At 50.4% G+C, this 19,763-nt stretch overlaps 1 protein-coding gene across 2 annotated transcripts in view; it reads left to right on the top strand.

The window, feature by feature from the left end:
* Positions 1–19,763, top strand: part of CPT1A (carnitine palmitoyltransferase 1A) — a 53,775-nt gene that overhangs the window by 9,420 nt on the left and 24,592 nt on the right. The window contains exons 1-8 of one of the 2 annotated variants that reach the window (XM_019654699.1): positions 3,360–3,379; positions 9,332–9,485; positions 11,592–11,731; positions 13,993–14,164; positions 16,157–16,258; positions 17,169–17,306; positions 18,128–18,205; positions 19,593–19,700. In XM_019654699.1, coding sequence (XP_019510244.1) covers positions 9,345–9,485; positions 11,592–11,731; positions 13,993–14,164; positions 16,157–16,258; positions 17,169–17,306; positions 18,128–18,205; positions 19,593–19,700 — 879 coding nt within the window. In that variant the 5' untranslated portion in view covers positions 3,360–3,379; positions 9,332–9,344. Of the gene's footprint in view, positions 1–3,359; positions 3,380–9,331; positions 9,486–11,591; positions 11,732–13,992; positions 14,165–16,156; positions 16,259–17,168; positions 17,307–18,127; positions 18,206–19,592; positions 19,701–19,763 lie in introns of those variants that run through there. The other variant, XM_019654700.1, reaches the window with a different exon arrangement.

Raw genomic sequence — 19,763 nt, 5'->3', positions numbered from 1 at the left:
GCCAAAGAGTTTGGTAGGAAGAATATTTTGTATGTTCACTGTTAATAGCACAAAAGTTAATCTGTACATCTTATCTACCTATGACCTACATATATATTTACTTACCTGTGTGTCTACTTACTTACTCACCCTCCGCTTATTTCTTTATCTGTTGATTGTCGAGGCTATGTTGAAAGACTTCTGAGGGCACATAATTTAGTTCCATATTTCGGTTTCTATAAAGACGTTTCTTGGAAGCCAGCTGTCACATGGCAACTTTTATTGTTTGTTTTATGTTACGGAGGTGATTGCCACATCTCAATGCCCTGGGCGTGTTTTGAAATCTGGCATCGCACTTTGTATTATGATGACCTTAAACCTCCTTTCTTTAAGTTGCTACCTGTTCCAGGATCTGGGGCGGCGGGGGAGACACTCCAGGAGGGCAGCGCGGCCTTTGTGCCAGAGGACCTGGTCTTCTCCTTGGGGGAAGCGGACCCGTTTTGTGGATGGCATCTTGATCATGTGGCCACTGTTAGGATTTGCAGGCTGCTGACCTCTGAGGCGAAAGGTTTTACATTAAAAGGAATTGATTGTGGAAAACGAGGACACAGTGAACCACACATTTGAGAAACAGTACAGACCAGCTGATTGGCCACGGATCTTGGGGGGGGGGAGCATTGGGCAAAGTTATGAAAATTAAGGTGATCTTATGAAAATTGAATGAGAATTTGCAGCATCTCCCCTCCTCTCCCTGCAAATTGACCTTCAGTGTTGGAGAAATGTCTTTGGGCCTCATGATTTGATTCAGACCATCAAACAAGGCTGCGTGTCCTAGAGCAGCTTAAAATTGATGTTGGGAGATGAAACGAATAATTTACAAGCGATAGTCATTTGCTGGCAAGGGCAGGTGACATTGCGAAATGTAATGGGTAAAATTCTTGTGCTTTGGGAATGTGGATTCTGTCGACAGAAGAAACATCCACACCTGGAGAGAATTTTTATAAGAGTTTAGTTCAGCGGTTCTCAACCTTCCTAATGCCGCGACCCCTTAATACAGTTCCTCATGTTGTGGTGACCCCCAACCGTAAAAATTATTTTCGTTGCTACTCTATAACTGTAATTTTGCTACTGTTATGAATCGTAATGTAAATACCTTTTTTTTTTAAGACTTTTATTGGGGAATTGGGATGGGAACAGCGCTGGGGAATTGGGGGAAGGGGAACAGACAAGTTGCTGTCATTTTGTTGTTCAGTCTAGTTGTGGAGGACGTTGCTTCACTGACCCAAGTTGGCACCATCATTGCGTTCTTCCCAGGAGAGGCAGATCAGTCGCTGGCTTCTGGACGGCTGCTCACTGCAGCTGCTGGCCGCTCATGCTGGCTGCTGGCTACACACGGTTGCCCATGGCAACCCACTGCAGCAGGGGCTGCAGCCTACGCCATCGCAGGCGACTTACGGCAGCCCAGCTCCAGGTTGAGCTGTTGTTCAGCATCTTAGCTGTGGAGGGCAGTGTCACTGGCCTTCATGTGGGATCCGAACTGGGGCCCTCTGGTGTCCCAAGCCAGCTCTTAACCATTGCGCCACTTGGCTGGCCCTGTAAATACCTTTTTGTTTTCCGATGGTCTTAGGCGACCCCTGTGAAAGGGTCATTCGACCCCCAAAGGGGTCGCGACCCACAGGTTGAGAACCTCTGGTTTAGTTGATTCAAACTGACGACCTATGCTGGGCAGCAAGATCTGAAATGCTCCTGAGAATAAGATTTGCAGCTTTTTTGGTGCATTTGACATTAAGGAGGCGATGGAAAGAAGATTACATGCAGGTGGGAGAAAGCAAGGCAGGGATTGGATTACAAGATTGGGGCCGTGGACCTGTTCACTGTCCCACGGTACAGAGATCACTTCTGGGTGAACAGGTGGAGCGCCCACCTGGCGCCCCACCTGACAGATGTTGAGAAGATTACGTGCTCTCTTGAGTGGTTCGATGTGTGTTAGCCTGGATGCACAGACACAATGGGATGGGCAGGGCTGCTTAAGGCAGAGATCAGCCTTTCACTAAGGAAGTTGTATACCTGGGGCGTGACTACCCATGTGACCTGCCCAGGTAGGAATCTATGATCGGAGCACCCTGTGAGGTGAGGGTACTTTCCATAGAACCCCTTTTTTTCATCACAGTGCAAAGGCTGGCCTGCGCGGGCCCTGGAGGAGGGGAGCGTGCTAGGTGTGAAGCAGGGAGAAGGCAGAAATGGAAAAAGAACAGAAGACACTTCCGCTGTGAGCCGGAGTTCTCAGGCCGTGGGTCATGCTGTTGGGCCTGGCTGAGGCGCCTGGAGGATGACCTGAAAAAGGTACAAGGAACAGCCATGGAATAGACCAGAGATGTGAAATTTTAAAAGGCACAGAGCAGAGAAGTGAATTTTTAAAAATTGGGATCAGTAGTCCTTGTGTGTACCAGGCCGTCTTATCCTGCATCTTGGAGTTTTTCTGAGGTTGGATTAGCGTAAGGCGCCGAAGTGCTCTGTGTGGACCTTGGAGAATGTCTCCCTCAGTGGCCCTCGCGAGTTCTAACGTGGCATGGTCGCCTGGCCCCCTCGCTCTGCCTGGGGGTTTCGGTGCCCCAGGTGTGTTCCAGGCACGGAGGTTTGTGCCAAGTGGCGCTCCAGAGGGGCGCGCCGCCTGACGCAGCCCAAAGTGATCCCTGCGCTGCGGGGCAGGAGACGGGTGCTCAGCCCCACGGCATGCTGCACTACAGGGACACATGGCAAGAGGTGGCCTGACATCAAGAGCCGTCCCCATGGCCTTCTCGGTCACCCAGCCAGACCTGGGGGCGGAGCAGCCAGCTTGAGTCCTCAGAAGGTGCTTCCCCCATCACTCGGTTCCCTCCAGGAGTTGCTCGCGCTGAGCAGAGGGCCAGTGAGGACAGGGGGGGGGCGTTAAGCTCTCTTTTCTTCCATCTGTGTTTCCTCTTCTCGTTGCTCCTTTGTGATCTGCCTTTCCCCTTGTGTATCTGCATTTCTTGCCAGTCAGCGCACATGTTCTCTCCGGCAGCCCCCTGAGAGCTCAGGGCCCAGGTGCACACTCTGCCCTGTAGGTAGGTCCCAGGGGTCATGCCGTGTCGCCGTGTCTCCACTGAGGTAGACAGGTGCCTAGGTGGCCATCGGGGTGATGAGTACCTGTCAAAACCAGCAGGCATGGTGCCTGCACCCCACAGGGGAGTCAGGGACGGTGTTGGATTAAGAGACACGGGGCGGGTGTGGGAAAAGAGCGAGACTCCTTCTCTGTTGACTTGTTTGGCATCACCTGAAACGTCGATCCTTGTGTGCGCAGGTAGAAGGGAAAGCCCCAGGCAGGTGGGTGCAGAGGAACTGGAAGAGGAACGGTCCCCCCAGGTCAGAAGACAGAGGGGTGAGTGGCAGCAGCGGCAGGCACACCGTAACAGTCTGGGGACCTTCTCCAGGAGGACGGGGGAGCTGGCTGACACGTGGAGACTTAGCTGTACACTGTATGTGGGACATGGACGAGCCCCTTGCCAGCCCTGGGAGGCCTGCCCACCTGACCCTTGGGGCCCTGCTGTGCCCTTTGCTGCCATCCTGGAAGGCCGAAGGGATACAGAGGAGAGGCTGTCCAGTGGAGGTGGCTCTGGTCCAGACACAGGCCCAGCCTGCCAGCTGGCCCCAGGGCTCTTCCTCTCCTAGCGTGTTGGGGTTCCCAGCTGCGCCGATAGCTGTGTCTGGCCTGGGCAGGCACATCCTGGGACTCCAGGGAGGTCGGCCGAGAAAGGAGAGTTGGAAATACGCAGTCCCAAGTCAGTATGGCAAAATATTAATACCCGTTCATTCTAGGAGGGGTGCGTCGGTGTTACCGTATTCCTCTGCGTTTATAGTATCTGGTGATGTAAAACACGTCAGGCAGAAGGCAGTCTTGCTGTATAATACCGGGATGTTCACGGGGCTCTGGTGAGGCCTCATAACTCCTCATTGTTCCTGGGTTTTGTTAATGGCTCGCACCCTCCCTCCTGGAGCAGGGTCCCGGTGTGCCCTGCCCCGTCCTGTTCTTCACCTGGCTGTGGTTTGTTCACATGGCAGGTGGACAGACCAGCTGTGGGGAGGGCACTCCTAGGTAGCTCCAGGCGCTTGTGCCAGCACAGGGCGGCTGCTGATAGGATTTACCACAGCAGGGGTCACACCCCGAGGGACAGGGTGGCTTTCTGTTGGCTAGGGTGCGTTCTCACCAGCCGGGCATTCTCACCAGGTTTTCCAGCTCGTCTGGGAGCCCTCCATCCTTTAGGGCCCCGGGGAGGAGGGACGGCTTTACCGCTGACCTTTCCTGTGAGTTTCCATGTGAAGAAAAAGGTCCCTAGTTTTACAGACATTAGGTGCCCTCTGGCCCAGTGACCCGGGCAGAGATGGCCTTTCGAAGGGTTGCAGTCAGCCTTTGAAAAATGATGGCCCCTGTGTCATCAGTTACTCCGGCGGCTGTTTCGAGGTGACTCGGAGATAGGAGACGCAGGGCAGTGTGGTCAGGCTGTGCCCACGCCCACCTGGGTGAAAGGTGGAGGTGAGGGCGTGTGCCTTGCTGCCAGTGTAGGTGGTGGCAGTTCCTGCAAGGGTGCTGTGGGGCAGGGGACGCAGTGACCAACCAGGCAGCCTTGAACTCCTGTGGTTGTTAAAGCAGGTGGACTTAGGTATTTCCGAGTTGACGCTGTGGATGAGGGCAGAGGCAGCAGACTTGCCAACCTTCGCCCTTCCTGCTTTGATTTGTCTCCGTGTGGGCTACGGGGCCTGGTGGAGCCTCTGCTGGTCCTCGATTGTGCATGTGTGGGGCTGACGGGGGAGGTGTGTGTGCTTCCTGGAAGGTGGGCTCTGGGGGCATTTGAAGGGTCCAGAGCTTGGAAAAGTGCTCTCCAGGTGTGAGAGTTAGCACCGACTGCTGTGGAGAGGTGTTTTATTTCATCAAATATATTTTAAGAGATTATTAGAGAAGATGACAAACACAAGAAGAGAGACCAGCATAATGGACCCCCATATGGCCACCAACGTCACCAGTTCTTACACACGGCCACTTTATACCTGTGGCCATCAATGCCTTTCACCCCCAGTGATTTTGAAGCAAATCCCAGACATGATACAAGATAAAAGTGCATGGGTAAATATTTCAGTATGTAACACTAAAAGTTAGCAGCTACAATGTGCGTGTGACTACAATATTGACCAACACCTGAAACTATTTAACAGTCATTCCCTTAATACCACGAGGTAGAGGTGTTGGAAGGTGTCCTGAGTGGAGCACTAGGGTGAACACATGAGGGGACAAAGGATGAGTGACACATCCACCTGCCCAGTCACCTGAATTATATGTTTTAGGAGGGTTTAGGTGCATAAATGTTAAATGGATGACGCTTCAATTTCATGAGGCAGTGTTTTGTTTTGTTTTCTTAAAATAACAGTGTTATTGTGATATAATTCTCATCCGTACAATCCACCCATCGAAAGCCTACACGTCGGTGGTTCTTAGTATAGTCCCAGGCACGTGCACACATCACCACATTCAGTTTCAGAACATTTTCATCACCCCAAAAAGAAACCCGCCCTGTTCTTAGCTGTCACCCCCAGCCCCTCCCGCCCTAGGCAACTATTCCTCTGCTTTCTGTGTCTGTTGGATTTGCCTGTTCTGGGCATTTAGCATACACTACGTGGGCTTTCGTATTTGGCTTCTTTCACTTAAGCGTAACGGTTTCTGGGTTCACCTGTGTTGTAGCGTATGTCTGTGCTTTGTTCCTTTTTATGGCCAAATAGCCGTCTGTTAGTGGATGGACTGCATTTTGTTTACCCATTCATCAACAAAAGGATATTTGAGTTTTACCACTTTTTGGTTATGATGAGTAATGCCAGTGTGGACATCCAAGTATGTGGGTTTTTTTGTTTGTTTGTTTTTAAAGATTTTATTGGGGGCATTGGGGGAGGGGAACAGCGCTGGGGAATTGGGGAAGGGGAACAGACAAGTTGTCTGTTATTTTGTTCTTCAGTCTAGTTGTGGAGGATGTCGCTTCACTGGCCCATGTTGGTATTAGGATCATTGCGCTCTTCCCGGGTGAGGCAGTCTCCAGCCATTAGATGGCCGCTCATCCTGGCTGCCGGCCACTCACGGTAGCTTATGGCAACCCACTGCATCAGGGGCTGCAGCCTACACCGTCGCCGGCGACGCATGGCAGCCCAGCTCCAGGTCGAGCTGTTGTTCACCATCTTAGCTGTAGGGGGCACAGCGTCACTGTCCCATGTGGGATCCGAACCGGCGGCTCTGCTGCTCAGAGCTTGCACTCCCAAGCCAACTCTTAACCAATGCGCCACTCTGCTGGCCCCAAGTTTTTGTGTGCACATGTTTTTAGTTCTCCTGGGAGTGGAATTGCTGGGCCACGTGGTAACTGTTTTGAGGAATAGCCGGGCTGTTTTCCAAAGTGGTTGTGCCATTTTACATCCCCTCCAGCATGAGGGTTCCCAGTCTGTTCACCTCCTTCCTCGCCAGCGCCTCTCACCTGTCTTTTTGGTTAGCCATCCCGGTCTGGAGTGAGAGTGGCATTTTGCTGTGGTTTTGATTTGCATTTCCCTGATGGCTGCAGTAGGCGGTATTCCGATTATAAATGTTTTTAAGGACTCACGAGGCTGTGGATACCAGGACTAAGGGTGGAATTTCCACTCATTCGATTGGTGAAGGGAGCTTTCCAAGCTGCTGTCGGTGGCCAGTGCACTAAATCCTGCATATGGCTCAGGGCAGCCATCCTGGCTACGGCCAAACGAGAGAAACAGATTGTCCCTTTTGGGGGCAGTTAAGACTCTTATGTGTGGTTTTTAGTCTGAACCAATCAAAGCAAGCAAAGCCTTAGTTCAATTCAGAGAGTTCGCACAAGGCCATTGGAAAGGAGATTGCAGACGTTCTCTGTGTGTCTGCCCCTCCCCAGCAGAGGTTAGATTACTGAACAAACTAGGGACTGAATTGGCGACAAGCACTAGATTTAATCTACACCATTAGTAATCCCTTCATGTTCTATATAAAGCCCGTGAGAGATCTCATAGACCGTTGCAAAGGTAGCCAGACGCGTAATTTTATTTGCTGAGGTGCACGCTGTGCAGAATCCTGCCTCTCCCGTCCTCCCCAAGGCCTTGCTATGGGGGTGGGGGGCTGAGTTAGCCTTGGAGAATCTTAGAGCCACTTGCATACTTTTCGAGAAATGGATCCAAGCTGTTGGTGGGTGCCCTATTCAACATTCTGAATGTATCTGCAATATACATTTGCTTAGAGAGCTTGTGGCTTTCAAGCATGGGGTCCATTCCTTCAAACTTGGCCAGGCTATGGCAGCTTGCTCCATGCCTGCTAACTAGCATGCGAACATTCTGGAATGGTTACAGATTGCACTAAGCTAAGGTTGTACTGTTTTTTTCCAGAATCCCCAAAGCGGAGCTTTCAGGTTCTGTGAGCGGCCCGTTCCCAGGGGTGCCCATCCCAGCCTCTCCTTCTGCCCCTGGTGACAGCAGATGTGGTGGGTCCACATGTGAACTCTCCGCTGCCAGCCCCTAGCCTGTCCCGTGTCAGGGAACGGCTCTGCTGAGCAGGTGGTTCAAACCGGAAGCCCCAGAGTGCTTCTGACGCCTGTCCAGAGTGGGCTGTCCTCCCTGTCCCCACCATCTCCACTCAGGACCACTCTCTCTTGGGACACTGCCTCAACTGCTTCCCGGTCTTGCTTTCTTACCCACCCAAGCTCTATATGGCAGCCAGGGTGGTCCTTAGAGCAGAACAGGAGTAGACACTCTGCCTTCAAGCCCACGATGCTTTTCCATAGCCCTTAGCGTAAAACCCAGCTGCCTCCCACGGCTGCCTCTGGGCCTTGCTTTCTGACCCAGCTGCCCTGCGCTTGACTCCAGCCGTCTTTCTGTTGGACCCAGCCACCCTACCCTTGCTGTTCACCTTGAGTCCTTGCACAGGTCTCCCTTTGGGCCAGAAAGTTCTGCCCTCTGGCCGATCCTTCTCCTGGGCATCAGGGGTCCCCTGGTAGGTTCCCTCCAGCATCCCCTGTCCTTTCTGCCTCCTTGTGTGAGCTGAGGGAGGGCAGGGGGACCTCTTTTGCCAGCGTCTCGATCCCCTCACGGCTGGTACATAGGAGGCAGTCAACAAATACTTGTTGCATGAACAAATGAATGAAAGTTGGTTGCCTTTCCAGGGCCTGCTCATGGAGTCATTTGTTCTGACTAGCTGAAGACCAGGCTAGTCTGACTTCTGTAAACTGGGTGTCGGTTTCTTGTGATAGGTCCTGCCTCTGTACCCAATGGGCGAAAATGGGTGAAAACAGGAAAAATTGCGAGTGACGAGAAAACACACACGTGCAAGTTCAGATTTTTATTATGGCTCTTGTTAGGTTTTTTCTCTCTTAGCTGCCTTTTTATCCATGTGGCGCTCAGTGAAAATGGGTTAGGAAGAGAAGGTGCCATCACTTGCTGTCAGTAGGTGGCAGAGGGGCCAGTTGGGAGAGAGGGAAGAGGTGGCATGTGTCAGGAGTCAGGCAAGCAAGGACAACGGGAAACGAAGGACATACTGTAGGTTCCGAGGCAGCTGGAATGAAATGTACTCGCCGTTGCTGGGTGTGTGTGTGTGTGTGTGTGTGTGTGTGTGTGTGTGTGTGTGTGTGTGTGTGTGTGTGTGGTAGCTAGCCCAGGGGGCTGTGCTTTGGGGGGGGGGTGTAAATGCTCCAGGGATGTCCCACCCCGTGTGTTGAGTTTGATTTTAGTCACAGCCTCAGAGGAGGAAGGCCCAGCTCCATCCTGAGGAGTCTGTGCCTGGTTTTCAGAGCCTCCGAATGTGCCTAACATGGTTTCTCAAGACACCAACCACTCATTCGCATTTGGTGTCAGTGGTCAGTCCTGTTCCTGTCTGAAGGGTTCAGGGCCCTTGTGTACTCATTTGTGGCCTCCAGGGGACTGGTGGCAGGAATGGGATTTGCCTTGGCAAGTTGCTAAACAGCCGCCAGCTTCCTGTGTCAGCTGGACGTGGGCTGGGCTGCTGGCCTGGTGGGCGGGCCAGGGCCAGGGGTCAGAGGGTAAGGCTTTTTTCCCCTAGTGCCTGGAGGCCAGGCCAGGGGTGACGGGTTTCACTCCTGGGCTCTGCCGATGACCCAGGGCCTCTGATTGTCTGTATAGCATAGTGCTGGACGGGGTGACGGGTAATCACAAAACTGGATCTGTTAATGAAAAATGTGGAATCTGCCCAATGGGATGGAAATACTTAAATTTGGAACAAATTGCACATCTAAAACAGGAAACTACCCAGCAGAATGTTCCATGGCGTTACATTGCCCTCTTCTCTGTCCAGGAGATCGCTGAAGATGGCAGAAGCTCACCAAGCCGTGGCCTTCCAGTTCACGGTCACTCCAGATGGGATCGACCTGCGGCTGAGCCATGAGGCCCTTAAGCAAATCTATCTGTCTGGACTTCATTCCTGGAAAAAGAAGTTTATCAGATTCAAGGTTCTCAGAAACTTGTTTAAATCTGTGCAGTATTCACTTTTACACCTTGAGCTTTGTTCCCTGGGTGCTTTTCAAGCATAAGTATTTCAGAGTGGTAATTGGCACACACTTTATGTTTTCATGGTACTTCAGGCTTAGGACACACTTTCATACGTGGCTCGCTGAGTTCTTAAAGAAATTCCGGAAGGGGCCTAGGGCGAGTCATTCATTATCTTGTCGAGCAGGTGAGGGAGTCCGGGCTCAGGGTGAGTGGGCTGCTCGGTAGGAGAAAAGTTAAGACTAGAATCCATGTCTCCTGCTCCGAGTCCAGAACCCTACACACCTTCTAGAAAAAGGATTGTTTTGCAGCTGTGTGAAACTGCAGCGAGTTTATGTAACCGGCATCTCACTGATACAATATTCAAACACTGACAAATAATGCACGTAAACTCAAGTGCAGTTAACGTCACAGCTTCTCAGTTCGGTTTACCTGAAAGAGAGGACGTTTGTTCACTGTTTCAAGCACATGCCTCATTTTACACATCACAGAAGGAATAAGTAAGTGCCATGTTTAAAAACATTGCAACAAGATGAAAGTGTAGCAGCATGAACGCCCCGCCCCTCTCCTAGGGGCCGCCCATACAATAGGTGGTGTTTTAATTCTCCAGGTTTCCTTTTTAGAGGGGAGCCCATAGGAAGGCTGCTGAGAAAGGCCCAGGAGCTGGAGTAGGTGAGAGCAGTGACAGTGGAGGTGGGTGGTCCCTGGGAACTGGCCTTGGCTGGAGAGGTGTCCCTGGGCTCAGCCGGTAGGTTCTGGGGGTCACATCCCATCGGTTGCCTGGCACCATCCAGCGTGATCCACCGGAAGCGGAGGAGGGCGCCACCTACAGGGGGAAGCGAGGTTTGCCCTCCTGGCCTTGCTGACAGCGCTCCTTGTTACCTTCAAATGGAGGAAGATAAAACGAAAGGGGGGCATCATTTCAACACAGTGCAAATGTTCTCTGATTTCAAAGACCTTGTGGTACAGCTGAGAAAACAAGGCTATAATAGGTATGAAAACATGATACAAAAACAATGCACGGCCGTGCCCGGCCACGGGGTTGAGAGAACCACCTCATTGCTCAGAGGAAGAGAGGTGGCTGGGGGGGGGGGGTTGGTGAGTGGCAGGCACTTTATCTAGAACTCTCCTTCCTCCATTTTAACTTAATTTTACGTGTTTATGTATTTATTTTAAAAGGACATTTTTTTTTTGCTTCAGAGAACACCAGAAGGAACCTCCCCTCCCCCCTTCCCTTTGTTTAAAACCTGTTCCCTTTCGACAGTAGGGAATCTAATAGAAATAACATGCAGGGGTGTACGTATCTTCTGAAGCATTCAGATAAAGCTTTGAGAGGTTTTAATCCACTGTCTTGGTCAAATCCATCTCTTACTCCGATGGCTTTTGTAAGAATTTTTTTTTAATTGGAGGCTTTGGAACATACACATAAGTAGAGAGAGGAAAGCGCTGTACTGCTCTTTTCCCAGTTTCTGTCACGGTCAACATTTTGCCAATTTTGGTTCCTATGCCTCCTGCTACTTTTTGGTTTTGTTTTTTTAGGGGTGTGGGGGTTTTGGCTGAAGTCTTATAGCAAATTTTCGAACTGGAGTAAGGTCTCCCATAAATACTTTGGGGTTAAACGGTGTCTCAATTCGGGAGGGATGGTTTTGGAGTCGGGGACGGGTCTCGGGCATCCCAGGGACAGTGGATTTGGGAGAGGACTTCCGGGTTGGCTGAGTGATGTCCTTAGCCCACGGGTGTCATGAGTGAGTCTGGGTGGATCTCAGGAATCTGTATGTTACACTAGTCCCCAGGGTGATTCTAATGTCCTGGGACCACTCAGGGGTCGGGAGCGAGGCTTTTGGATCAGAAGTAGAGGAAGGGAAGGAGCTGGACAGAAGTTGGAGCAGCTGCAGGTGGAGGCCCCGGGGGAGATTTCCAGTAGTGACAGCGTGGTCCCTTAGCGGCCCGAGTGCTGCAAACACCCGCCTCCCTCTGCCTGGCATCCCGCCCCCACTGTCATCCCCATCAGCAGAGGCCGCGTGATTTTGTGGGTGGGACGTTCTCACACACGGCATGTCTGTTTTCAGAATGGCATCATCACTGGCGTGTACCCCGCGAGCCCCTCCAGCTGGCTCATCGTGGTGGTGGGCGTGATCTCAACGATGTACGCCAAGATCGACCCCTCGCTGGGGATAATTGCAAAAATCAGTCGGACCCTCGACAAGACGTAAGTCATCCTTTCAGATCTCAAATCGTCTAGGAAGCGACCGTCGGGTTTGTTGTTGTTGCTGCTGCTGCTGCTGTTTTTATGTCTTCAAATATGACTGTTGCTGTTCTAGATTCAATGTGAAGCTTTTGCCGCAGTTCTCAGGTAGACTTTTTCCCTGTGTCCTGGTCGGGCAGTCGCCTTGAACATTTCAGGTCTCTTACGCGAGAAACAATCGTCCGCACGTCCTCGTCCGGTAATCGGGCTGTGTTTCTCGGGGCAGGGGTTGCGGGCAGAAGTTAGAGTCCTTGCGGGATGAGATGCAGCCCGGGTGTGTCCACACAGACCCCGGGCCATGTCTGCGGCATTGGGGTCTGACGCTAAACAGATGGGCTCTGGGCCTTTTTAATAAACCAGCACGTTGCTGGTTGTTTGGATTTAAATATTGTTCCCTGAGAAGCCCCCAGACTCATGGGAGTCCCTGAGAGTGCAGCCGAGTAAAAGCTCCCTGTCATTTCAGTGGAAGCCTGCAAATGCCTTGGTCTGCCTGGGGGCCGGGGCAGCTGGGGCAGGGACCTTGTCACTCTTAGCCTCTCTCCTCTCATCCTTTAGTTCCCAAGCGGCACAGGCCCACCCCCTGCGGACAGTTCGACCCACACATTGTGCTGTTCCTACCTGCTTTTCAGACAGTTGTGGGCTTAACAAAGATGATTATTTACTTTTGAGTATGGGCTGTCTCTTTTTGGATTATATTTAGAAGTGTTGGCTATTTAAAGCCCTTTTAATCTGGATCTTTATAAGATTTGTGTCTTTGTCCCTCTAAGCCAATTGGGGTAACTGGGCCATCCCTGTCCCACATGGAGAAAGACCAGCTTACGGGCCAGTGTCACCCAGGCTCAAGGACCATTCTGGAACTCTGTTTCTGGAGGGATCTCCCACATCCCTAGGTGCTGTGTTCACAGGTGCAGGTGACCAAGTGCTCTGTGTTAGTCCCTCTCCTGTAGCCTTGGAAGGATGTGTTCTTCACAAGAAGCTTTTTGGCTCATGCTTGTTATCAAAATACTATATGTGTATATGTAAAAAATCCTGAATGTGTCATTGATTTTTTAATGCTCGAATAATCCCTGATCTCTGTGAATTGAGTAAGTAGGTACGTCTTTTTCCTTTGGCAGGGTGGCACTTAGACATCTGAACTGTAGAGCATCTGAAAGATAGGTTCTTAAATCTTTACATCCACGTTTGCTTGTAGATGAGACTTTCAGAAAAAAAGGTTTCGAGTAGAGATGACAGTTAAACTTGAGCCTAAGATTGGACAGGTTCTAGAAAGATGCAAGGTTTGAAGCAAAAGCGTTTTACTTTGAAGATACGTGTTTCTATGTCACTTAAGTATTCGAAAATGTTAAATTGGTGGTTTCCAAATATTGGAGATACCTTCAGGTTGTGTACTGGTTTGCTCTAGTAATTTGAAGCACGCTTCGTTGTTATTTTGTAAATATTTTGTGGTTTCCAAAACGGCTAAAACTGCAAGCAAACACAGCAAAGACCTGTGAATAGCTGCATTTCTTCTCATTTCTGAAGGCTCATCTTTGCCATGAAAGAATCACTTTCCTTAGCAAAGGAAAACATATCCTGTCTTTATTATTTAAATGGTCATTTTGTTCGATCAGTTTCTTTGTGTATGCATGGTAAATAATCCTGCCTACATCAAAAACAAGCTCTGTTGATATTCACAGTTGAGGTGTAATAGCTTTGCCAAAGGACCTGAATTTCTTATGAGTAACAGTGGACTCCAAAGATCTGTTCGAGAAAAAAACACCATCGGGAGCAGGACAGGAAGGGCCTGGAACTCCTGTGAGCGCCCAGCTGAGATGACGCAGGTCCACTGGGGGGCATAGTTGTCATGGGGGCAGTCCACAGCCTCACATCACCTCTGTCATCGTCCCTAGACCCTGGAGGAAATTGTGCATCTCCGTTGCCCCCCATCCTGCAAGTTAGCCTGGGTTCATTTTGAGGACTGCCAAAGCCGATGGGGCTGATTCGTTTGAAAGTGGGGAGAAAGATGCCTGAGTCTCGACAGTTGGAGTAATATGCGTGTCCTCTCTCTGATCAGGCCCGACTCTGATTCCTGGTCCAGGGTCCGCGGTCTCCTTAGGGTCCACGGAAGGCCGCTGTAGCGCGTGACGCATGGCGGTGTCTCGCGGAGCTGTCGCCCCCCCCCCCGCCCCCCCCAGCCTGTCTTGCTCGCTAACGTATTCGCGGCTTGTCTCGTCTTGTCCCGGTAGTGGCTACATGTCCAGCCAGACCAAGAACGTGGTCAGCGGCGTCCTCTTCGGCACGGGCCTGTGGGTGTCCCTCATCGTCACGATGCGCTACTCCCTGAAGTTCCTGCTGTCCTACCACGGCTGGATGTTTGCCGAGCACGGCAAATTGAGCCGCGCCACCAAAGTCTGGATGGTAATTGAACATCACTGTCCATGCAGGGCTGGTGTGCGCATTTATGGAGGTGTGGTTGACATGCAAGAGCCGTGGCCAATGACCGTGCACAGCTTGCTGTGTCTGGAGATGCGTGCACACCCGGGGAGCCGTCACTCTCAGTGCTACTCACTTACCACCCCCCGAAGTTCCCACGTGCCCCCCGTCTCTTCTCTTTTGTGGTGGCACTTAACCTAAGGTCTACCCTCTTAGCTAACATTTAAGTCTGCCGTGTTGGTAGTCCCAGGCCCCGTGTTGGACAATAGACTCTCCCTCCCCCCCGGAACTTACTTATTCCGTGTAACTGAAGTTTTGTGCCCGTTAGGCAGCGTGCTTCCGTCTCCCCTGCCCTCGGCTGTCATCATTCTATGTGCTGTGTCTGAGTTGGACTCTTAGACTCCACAGATCAGTGAGGTCGGGAGGTATTTGTCCTTTGGTGTCTGGCTCATCTCACTTGGCCTGCTGTCTCGTGTGGGTGGCTTTCACGTTTGAAAGGAGTCCTTTATGGGACCTTCCCCCGCTTTGGCCCTTCGTTGGTGACTATGGAGGGGGCAACCTCTAGTTGTTAGACAGCATTGATTCACCACGATACATAATGTTTGGGTCAAAGAGGTTTTTTTTTTTTTTTAAGAAATTTTATTGGGGAACAGTGTGTTTTTCCAGGACCCATCAGCTCCAAGTCAATGAGTTGTCTTCAATCTAGTTGTGGAGGGCGCAGCTCACTGGCCCATGTGGGAGTCAAACCAGCAACCTTGGTGTTATGAGCCTGTGCTCTAACCACCTGAGCTAACTGGCCGCTTCAAGTTTTTTTGTTTTTTTTTTCGATGTTGATGAGTTCTGAACATCTTATATTAATGCCTGCTAGGTTTGTCATCCAAACTACCCATCCAATAAAAGCACCATCTATCCTCGTCTTTGTAGCTTTTCTAACTTGAGGTCAAGCATTACCTGGTTTCCTCGGCGGACTGATCTGACCAGGTCTTCCTGAGTCACCCGTGGCTTCCGGCATGTCCCAACTGCTCTCCTTGGCCCTCGGCTCAAGTGTCACTCCTTTACCGTGTGTGTGAATGTCTGTCCCAATCTCAGCGTGTGCTCGCTCCATCTGAGAGCTGATTGCCACCTGCCGGGGGCCCGTCTGTGAGAGAAGGCTGAGAGCCACGGCGGTGCCACCCCCATGCACAAGCGTACTGCGTACCCCCGCCCTTCACTCTTTCCCAAACTGAGTTACGCTGATTGCTTGGGTTAAGTTTTCTGATTTCCAGAGAAGCAAAATTTAACACCCAAAAGAGCTTCAGAGATGGTGGCCCGCATTTTACAAAACAAGTTAAATGACGTTCCCTAGGATGACATTTCATGGCTGATGTCCAGTTGAGTCCCAACACTCTTCAGCATCAAGAATCCCCCCCCAAATACACACACACTGTGAGCCCTAGAAATTCCTTTGCGGTCTGGTCAGCATGAGATGACCAGTTATTACACCAAGTTGAGATCATTCCAGCCTAAAGCAAGGACCAACAGCAGGCAAGTGTGTGCCGTCCACTAGGCTTGACGTGACCGAAGGGGCCACACTGCTTCTCCTGGCGTTGGCTCCGTTCCTGCCAGAGCCTGGAGCCAACCCTGAAACCCAGGGCCTCGCAGAAGTAGGTGGGTGAGCTTACCCTTGAGCAGAAGTGTAGTCAGACAGTGATACCAGGCAGGGTGCCCGAGGAGGGCCCTGGCAGGGAACGACGACGCCTGGACTAGGTAGGCATCTCGCAGCATCTGTCAGACCCAGGCTTTCATTCAACCGGGTTTCTTTGTGGGGTGACCTGTTTGTTTGCTGAGGCCTGTGAGGGTAGGGGCAGAAAATGGACTAGAGGAAACATAAAACTGCCCCAGGACATCTGTACATGGTTGGCAGGTTGTAGGCAGTTAAGAACTGGTTTCAGATTTTTACACGGCCTCATCTTTTAAAATGTACGTTTTTGTTTTAAGGGCATGGTCAAGGTCTTCTCAGGCCGAAAACCCATGTTGTACAGCTTCCAGACGTCTCTGCCGCGTCTGCCGGTCCCAGCCGTGAAAGACACCATGAACAGGGTAGGTGCAGTGTCATATCGAGGGGACATGCCAGGCATCTGTAGGATTAAGGTTTACAACTTAATGATGATTGTCAGTTAATTTACTGTCATTTGGCTGTGTGAGCTCCCAGCAGTGTGCCTTGTAGGGCTGCTACAGGAAATGTTTGTTTTTTTCCCTAATGTGTCAGCACATCTTAGGTGTTTGTTTGTTTTTTAAGAAGGCATCATATTTGATAGAGAAACCACTTGGCAAAATTTTTGAGCAGCTTTATTGAGATATAATTCATATACCATACAACTCAAACGGTCCAATTCATTGGTTTTGCTGTATTACGTCACTAATTGTTTTAAGTGGTGGTAAACATACATAACATAAAAATGACCATTTTAACTATTTTAAACCATTCTGTCGCATTATGTACATCTACAATGTTGTAAAAATCCTTGACCTGGTGGCATGACCATCACTGCCCCCTGGCATTATTCTGGCTTTCCCTTCCTGTCCTGGGTCCTGAGCGCTGGGCTAAAATTTCCCCACACTTTGCGCTCCTCCCGTCTCCCCCCCGCAGTCTCATCAGCACATTGTAGCTTAGCCAAGAATGGAGCTCTCGTTAAGGCCAGATAATGGAGAAAAGTCACCACGGAAATTTCCTTGTGAACCAAACTAGGATCTTGTCCATCTAGAAGTCACTTTGTTGATTTTGTGGTGATGCAGGATCTGGGGAATTTGTGGGCCAATAAAGGACAAAAACATTTAATTGTTTAATTATCTCTAATCTAAAACGTCACGTAGCGTGGCAGTTTGCCAACTGGTGTGAGGACTGGCACAACCAATTTCTGGGAACATTTTCAAATCTGTTAAAGATGTTTACATTTTTTGTCAGGAAATGGTGTTTTTACTTGGCTCCTGTTTTTCTCATTAACCTCAGTACCTGGAATCGGTGAGACCTCTGATGAAGGAAGCTGACTTTAAGCGGATGACGGCTCTCGCAGAAGATTTTGCTGTCAACCTCGGGCCAAAATTACAGTGGTATTTGAAGTTGAAGTCCTGGTGGGCTACCAATTATGTAAGTATATACACACACTCTTTTTCCTGATGGAATTCTGTATATGAAAATATGAATGAGTTCCACGAGCCAGCCAGGCTCCCCCGTGCATGGCGGGCGAGGGGACATCTGACCAATGAAATGGGTGGGGGTGGGAGTTGGGGTTTTGTGGAATAGCTGTCGTGGAAGAGAAGGTGTTAAAACGGGAGACAGGGCTAGAGGTGAGCATTGTGGTGGGGTGGGCAGTGCCTGCAGGGACTGCAAGGGACCAGCAGAGGTGGGGAGCGGGGGAGGGGTCACGTTCTGTTGCTGGTCAGGTGCCAGTTACACAGGTGTGTTGAGTTGTTAAACATTTTCACATGTACACGTAGACTCTAACACGTGCTCCGTGTGTGTGTGTGCGCACTTCAACACAAAGTGAAAAAAAGAATTCATCCAGAGCTTGTGGGTGTGGTCAGGAAGAGATGGTTTTGGAGGGTAGCGGGACGTCATGCTGGGGAGTGATGACAACACACGTGGGTCCCGTGTTAGCACCCCGGCTCTGAAGGGATTGAGAGATGGCTGCTTTGGGGAGACCTGGCAAGCAAGGGCAGGAGAAGCAGTCTGTGGTGTAGTTTCGGGTAATAATAATGATGAAGACATGTCAACAAACAGCTGTCACTTATTTTCCATTTGGTCTTCTTTTTTAACCATCTCTAAAATGAAGGGGATCTACCTTCTAGCTACGTCATGACTTAAACTCAAAAGTCACTTTCCATTTCCCACGGTTTTGCATAAATGCACTCTCCGCGGGGCCCTGGGCGCCTGTGTCACTTGCTGAGCGTGTCTGTTTGCTCCGACAGGTGAGCGACTGGTGGGAGGAATACATCTACCTGCGAAGCCGGGGCCCGCTGATGGTGAACAGCAACTACTACGCCATGGTGAGCCAGTCCCCCGGGCCACGTGTCCGGTGGGGACCAAGCAGCGGGGCGGCGTATCTTTGTGGCCCTGCCGGTTGCCTGTGGAAGCTGGGTGTGTGTGGGGGGTTGGTCCATGCTGTCCACTGTCCAAGGCTCTACACCCCACCAGGGAGCCCAGCACCTGCCTCCCACACAGGAGAGCAGCATGGACGCCCTGTATTTGCCAAGTAGCTCAAGGGCACCGAGCTACTGTGGAGAAGTCGGGGTCGCGAACATGCCCTGGTGACAGGCAGGGAATCCTCACAGCGTTGTGTGCCTCTGCCGGCTTTCTTAGCTGAGCACTGTGTGACGGTGCCGTCGTGACGTGAAGGGCCCCGGGACCACGGGTTGGCTGAGAATCTGCCCACCCGCCCGTGTGCTGAACATGGTGCTGTGCTCTGAGACACCGGGGGTCACATGTTATGTGTCATTTCCTGTCTTTGGAGGCACTGAGGCTCTAGGAGAGCACACATCATTAATTGTGTTAGGAACCCCTCAGTTGGGTTCCGCGTTACTGGTCAGTAAGTGATGAGTTGAATTCTTTCAGCTTTCCTTTATTTCTGTTCTTCGTTCACTTTTATTTTTTTCCCCCTATTTCTCTTTCTTTCTTGTTTGGTTTTCTTTTCTGTTTTTCTCCTTTTAAAAATTTTCTTTTTCTTTTAATCCCGGCCCCCCCCCACCCCACCCCTCACCCCCCATCAGAAACAATCTCAAACTTACAGAAAAATTGTTGGTGTGGTGCATAGAACTTTTTTTGAGAGTAAGCTGTCCATCGGGTACCCTTTCATTCCTGAAAACTTGAGTGTCTCTTTCTTACATAGGCACCTCCTTACATAACGGGGGACGTATTCTCTCAGATTATAGTGTGGACCTGTGTCCCTCGGCCTTTTCTTCCAGTCATGGAAAACGACATTTAGAAAGAAATGGGTCTCAAAATTTAGAACGTTGCAGGCACTGCTCTATGTAAAAGGTTATTTTAACCTTTGGTTACTTCTCATTCAGAAAACTTCCTAACTGTCTAATTGCTCTTTTATTTCTGCTTTTTTGTGCACTATAGGAATATATTTGGGACAAAATACTATCTTTTAAAAACTTGAATTCTACTTATTGAAGAATTTCATTTTAAAAGATACCGTTACCTTTAATAGCCCAAGAATTCCTTGGGTGCTTGTGTTCTTAGAAACCGTAAGCAAAATAATACGGACAAAGTATAGGAAACGAAAGTACAACTTATTTTCTAGCAGAGCAGGCGTAAGTGAACACACGTGTGGCGCTATTTTAACAGTGCCGAAGTGCTCTGCTGTGGCTGTAAATCAGCTTGTCTTTTTCCTGAGCATCCTCCCTGCTGACACGTATATTCCCATTTCAGGATTTGCTCTACGTCTTACCGACTCACATTCAGGCAGCGAGAGCGGGCAACGCCATCCACGCCATCCTGCTGTATAGACGCAAACTGGACCGGGAGGAAATCAAACCAGTGAGCACAAACTGCTTTTTATAAAAATTCTTTTTTTCTTAAGATTTTATTGGGGAATTGGGG

Source organism: Hipposideros armiger, unplaced genomic scaffold, assembly GCF_001890085.2.
Source record: "Hipposideros armiger isolate ML-2016 unplaced genomic scaffold, ASM189008v1 scaffold_228, whole genome shotgun sequence".
Classification (NCBI taxonomy): domain Eukaryota; kingdom Metazoa; phylum Chordata; class Mammalia; order Chiroptera; family Hipposideridae; genus Hipposideros; species Hipposideros armiger.
Note: the sequence above shows the minus strand (reverse complement) of the source record. Positions and strands in the feature narration are given on the sequence as shown.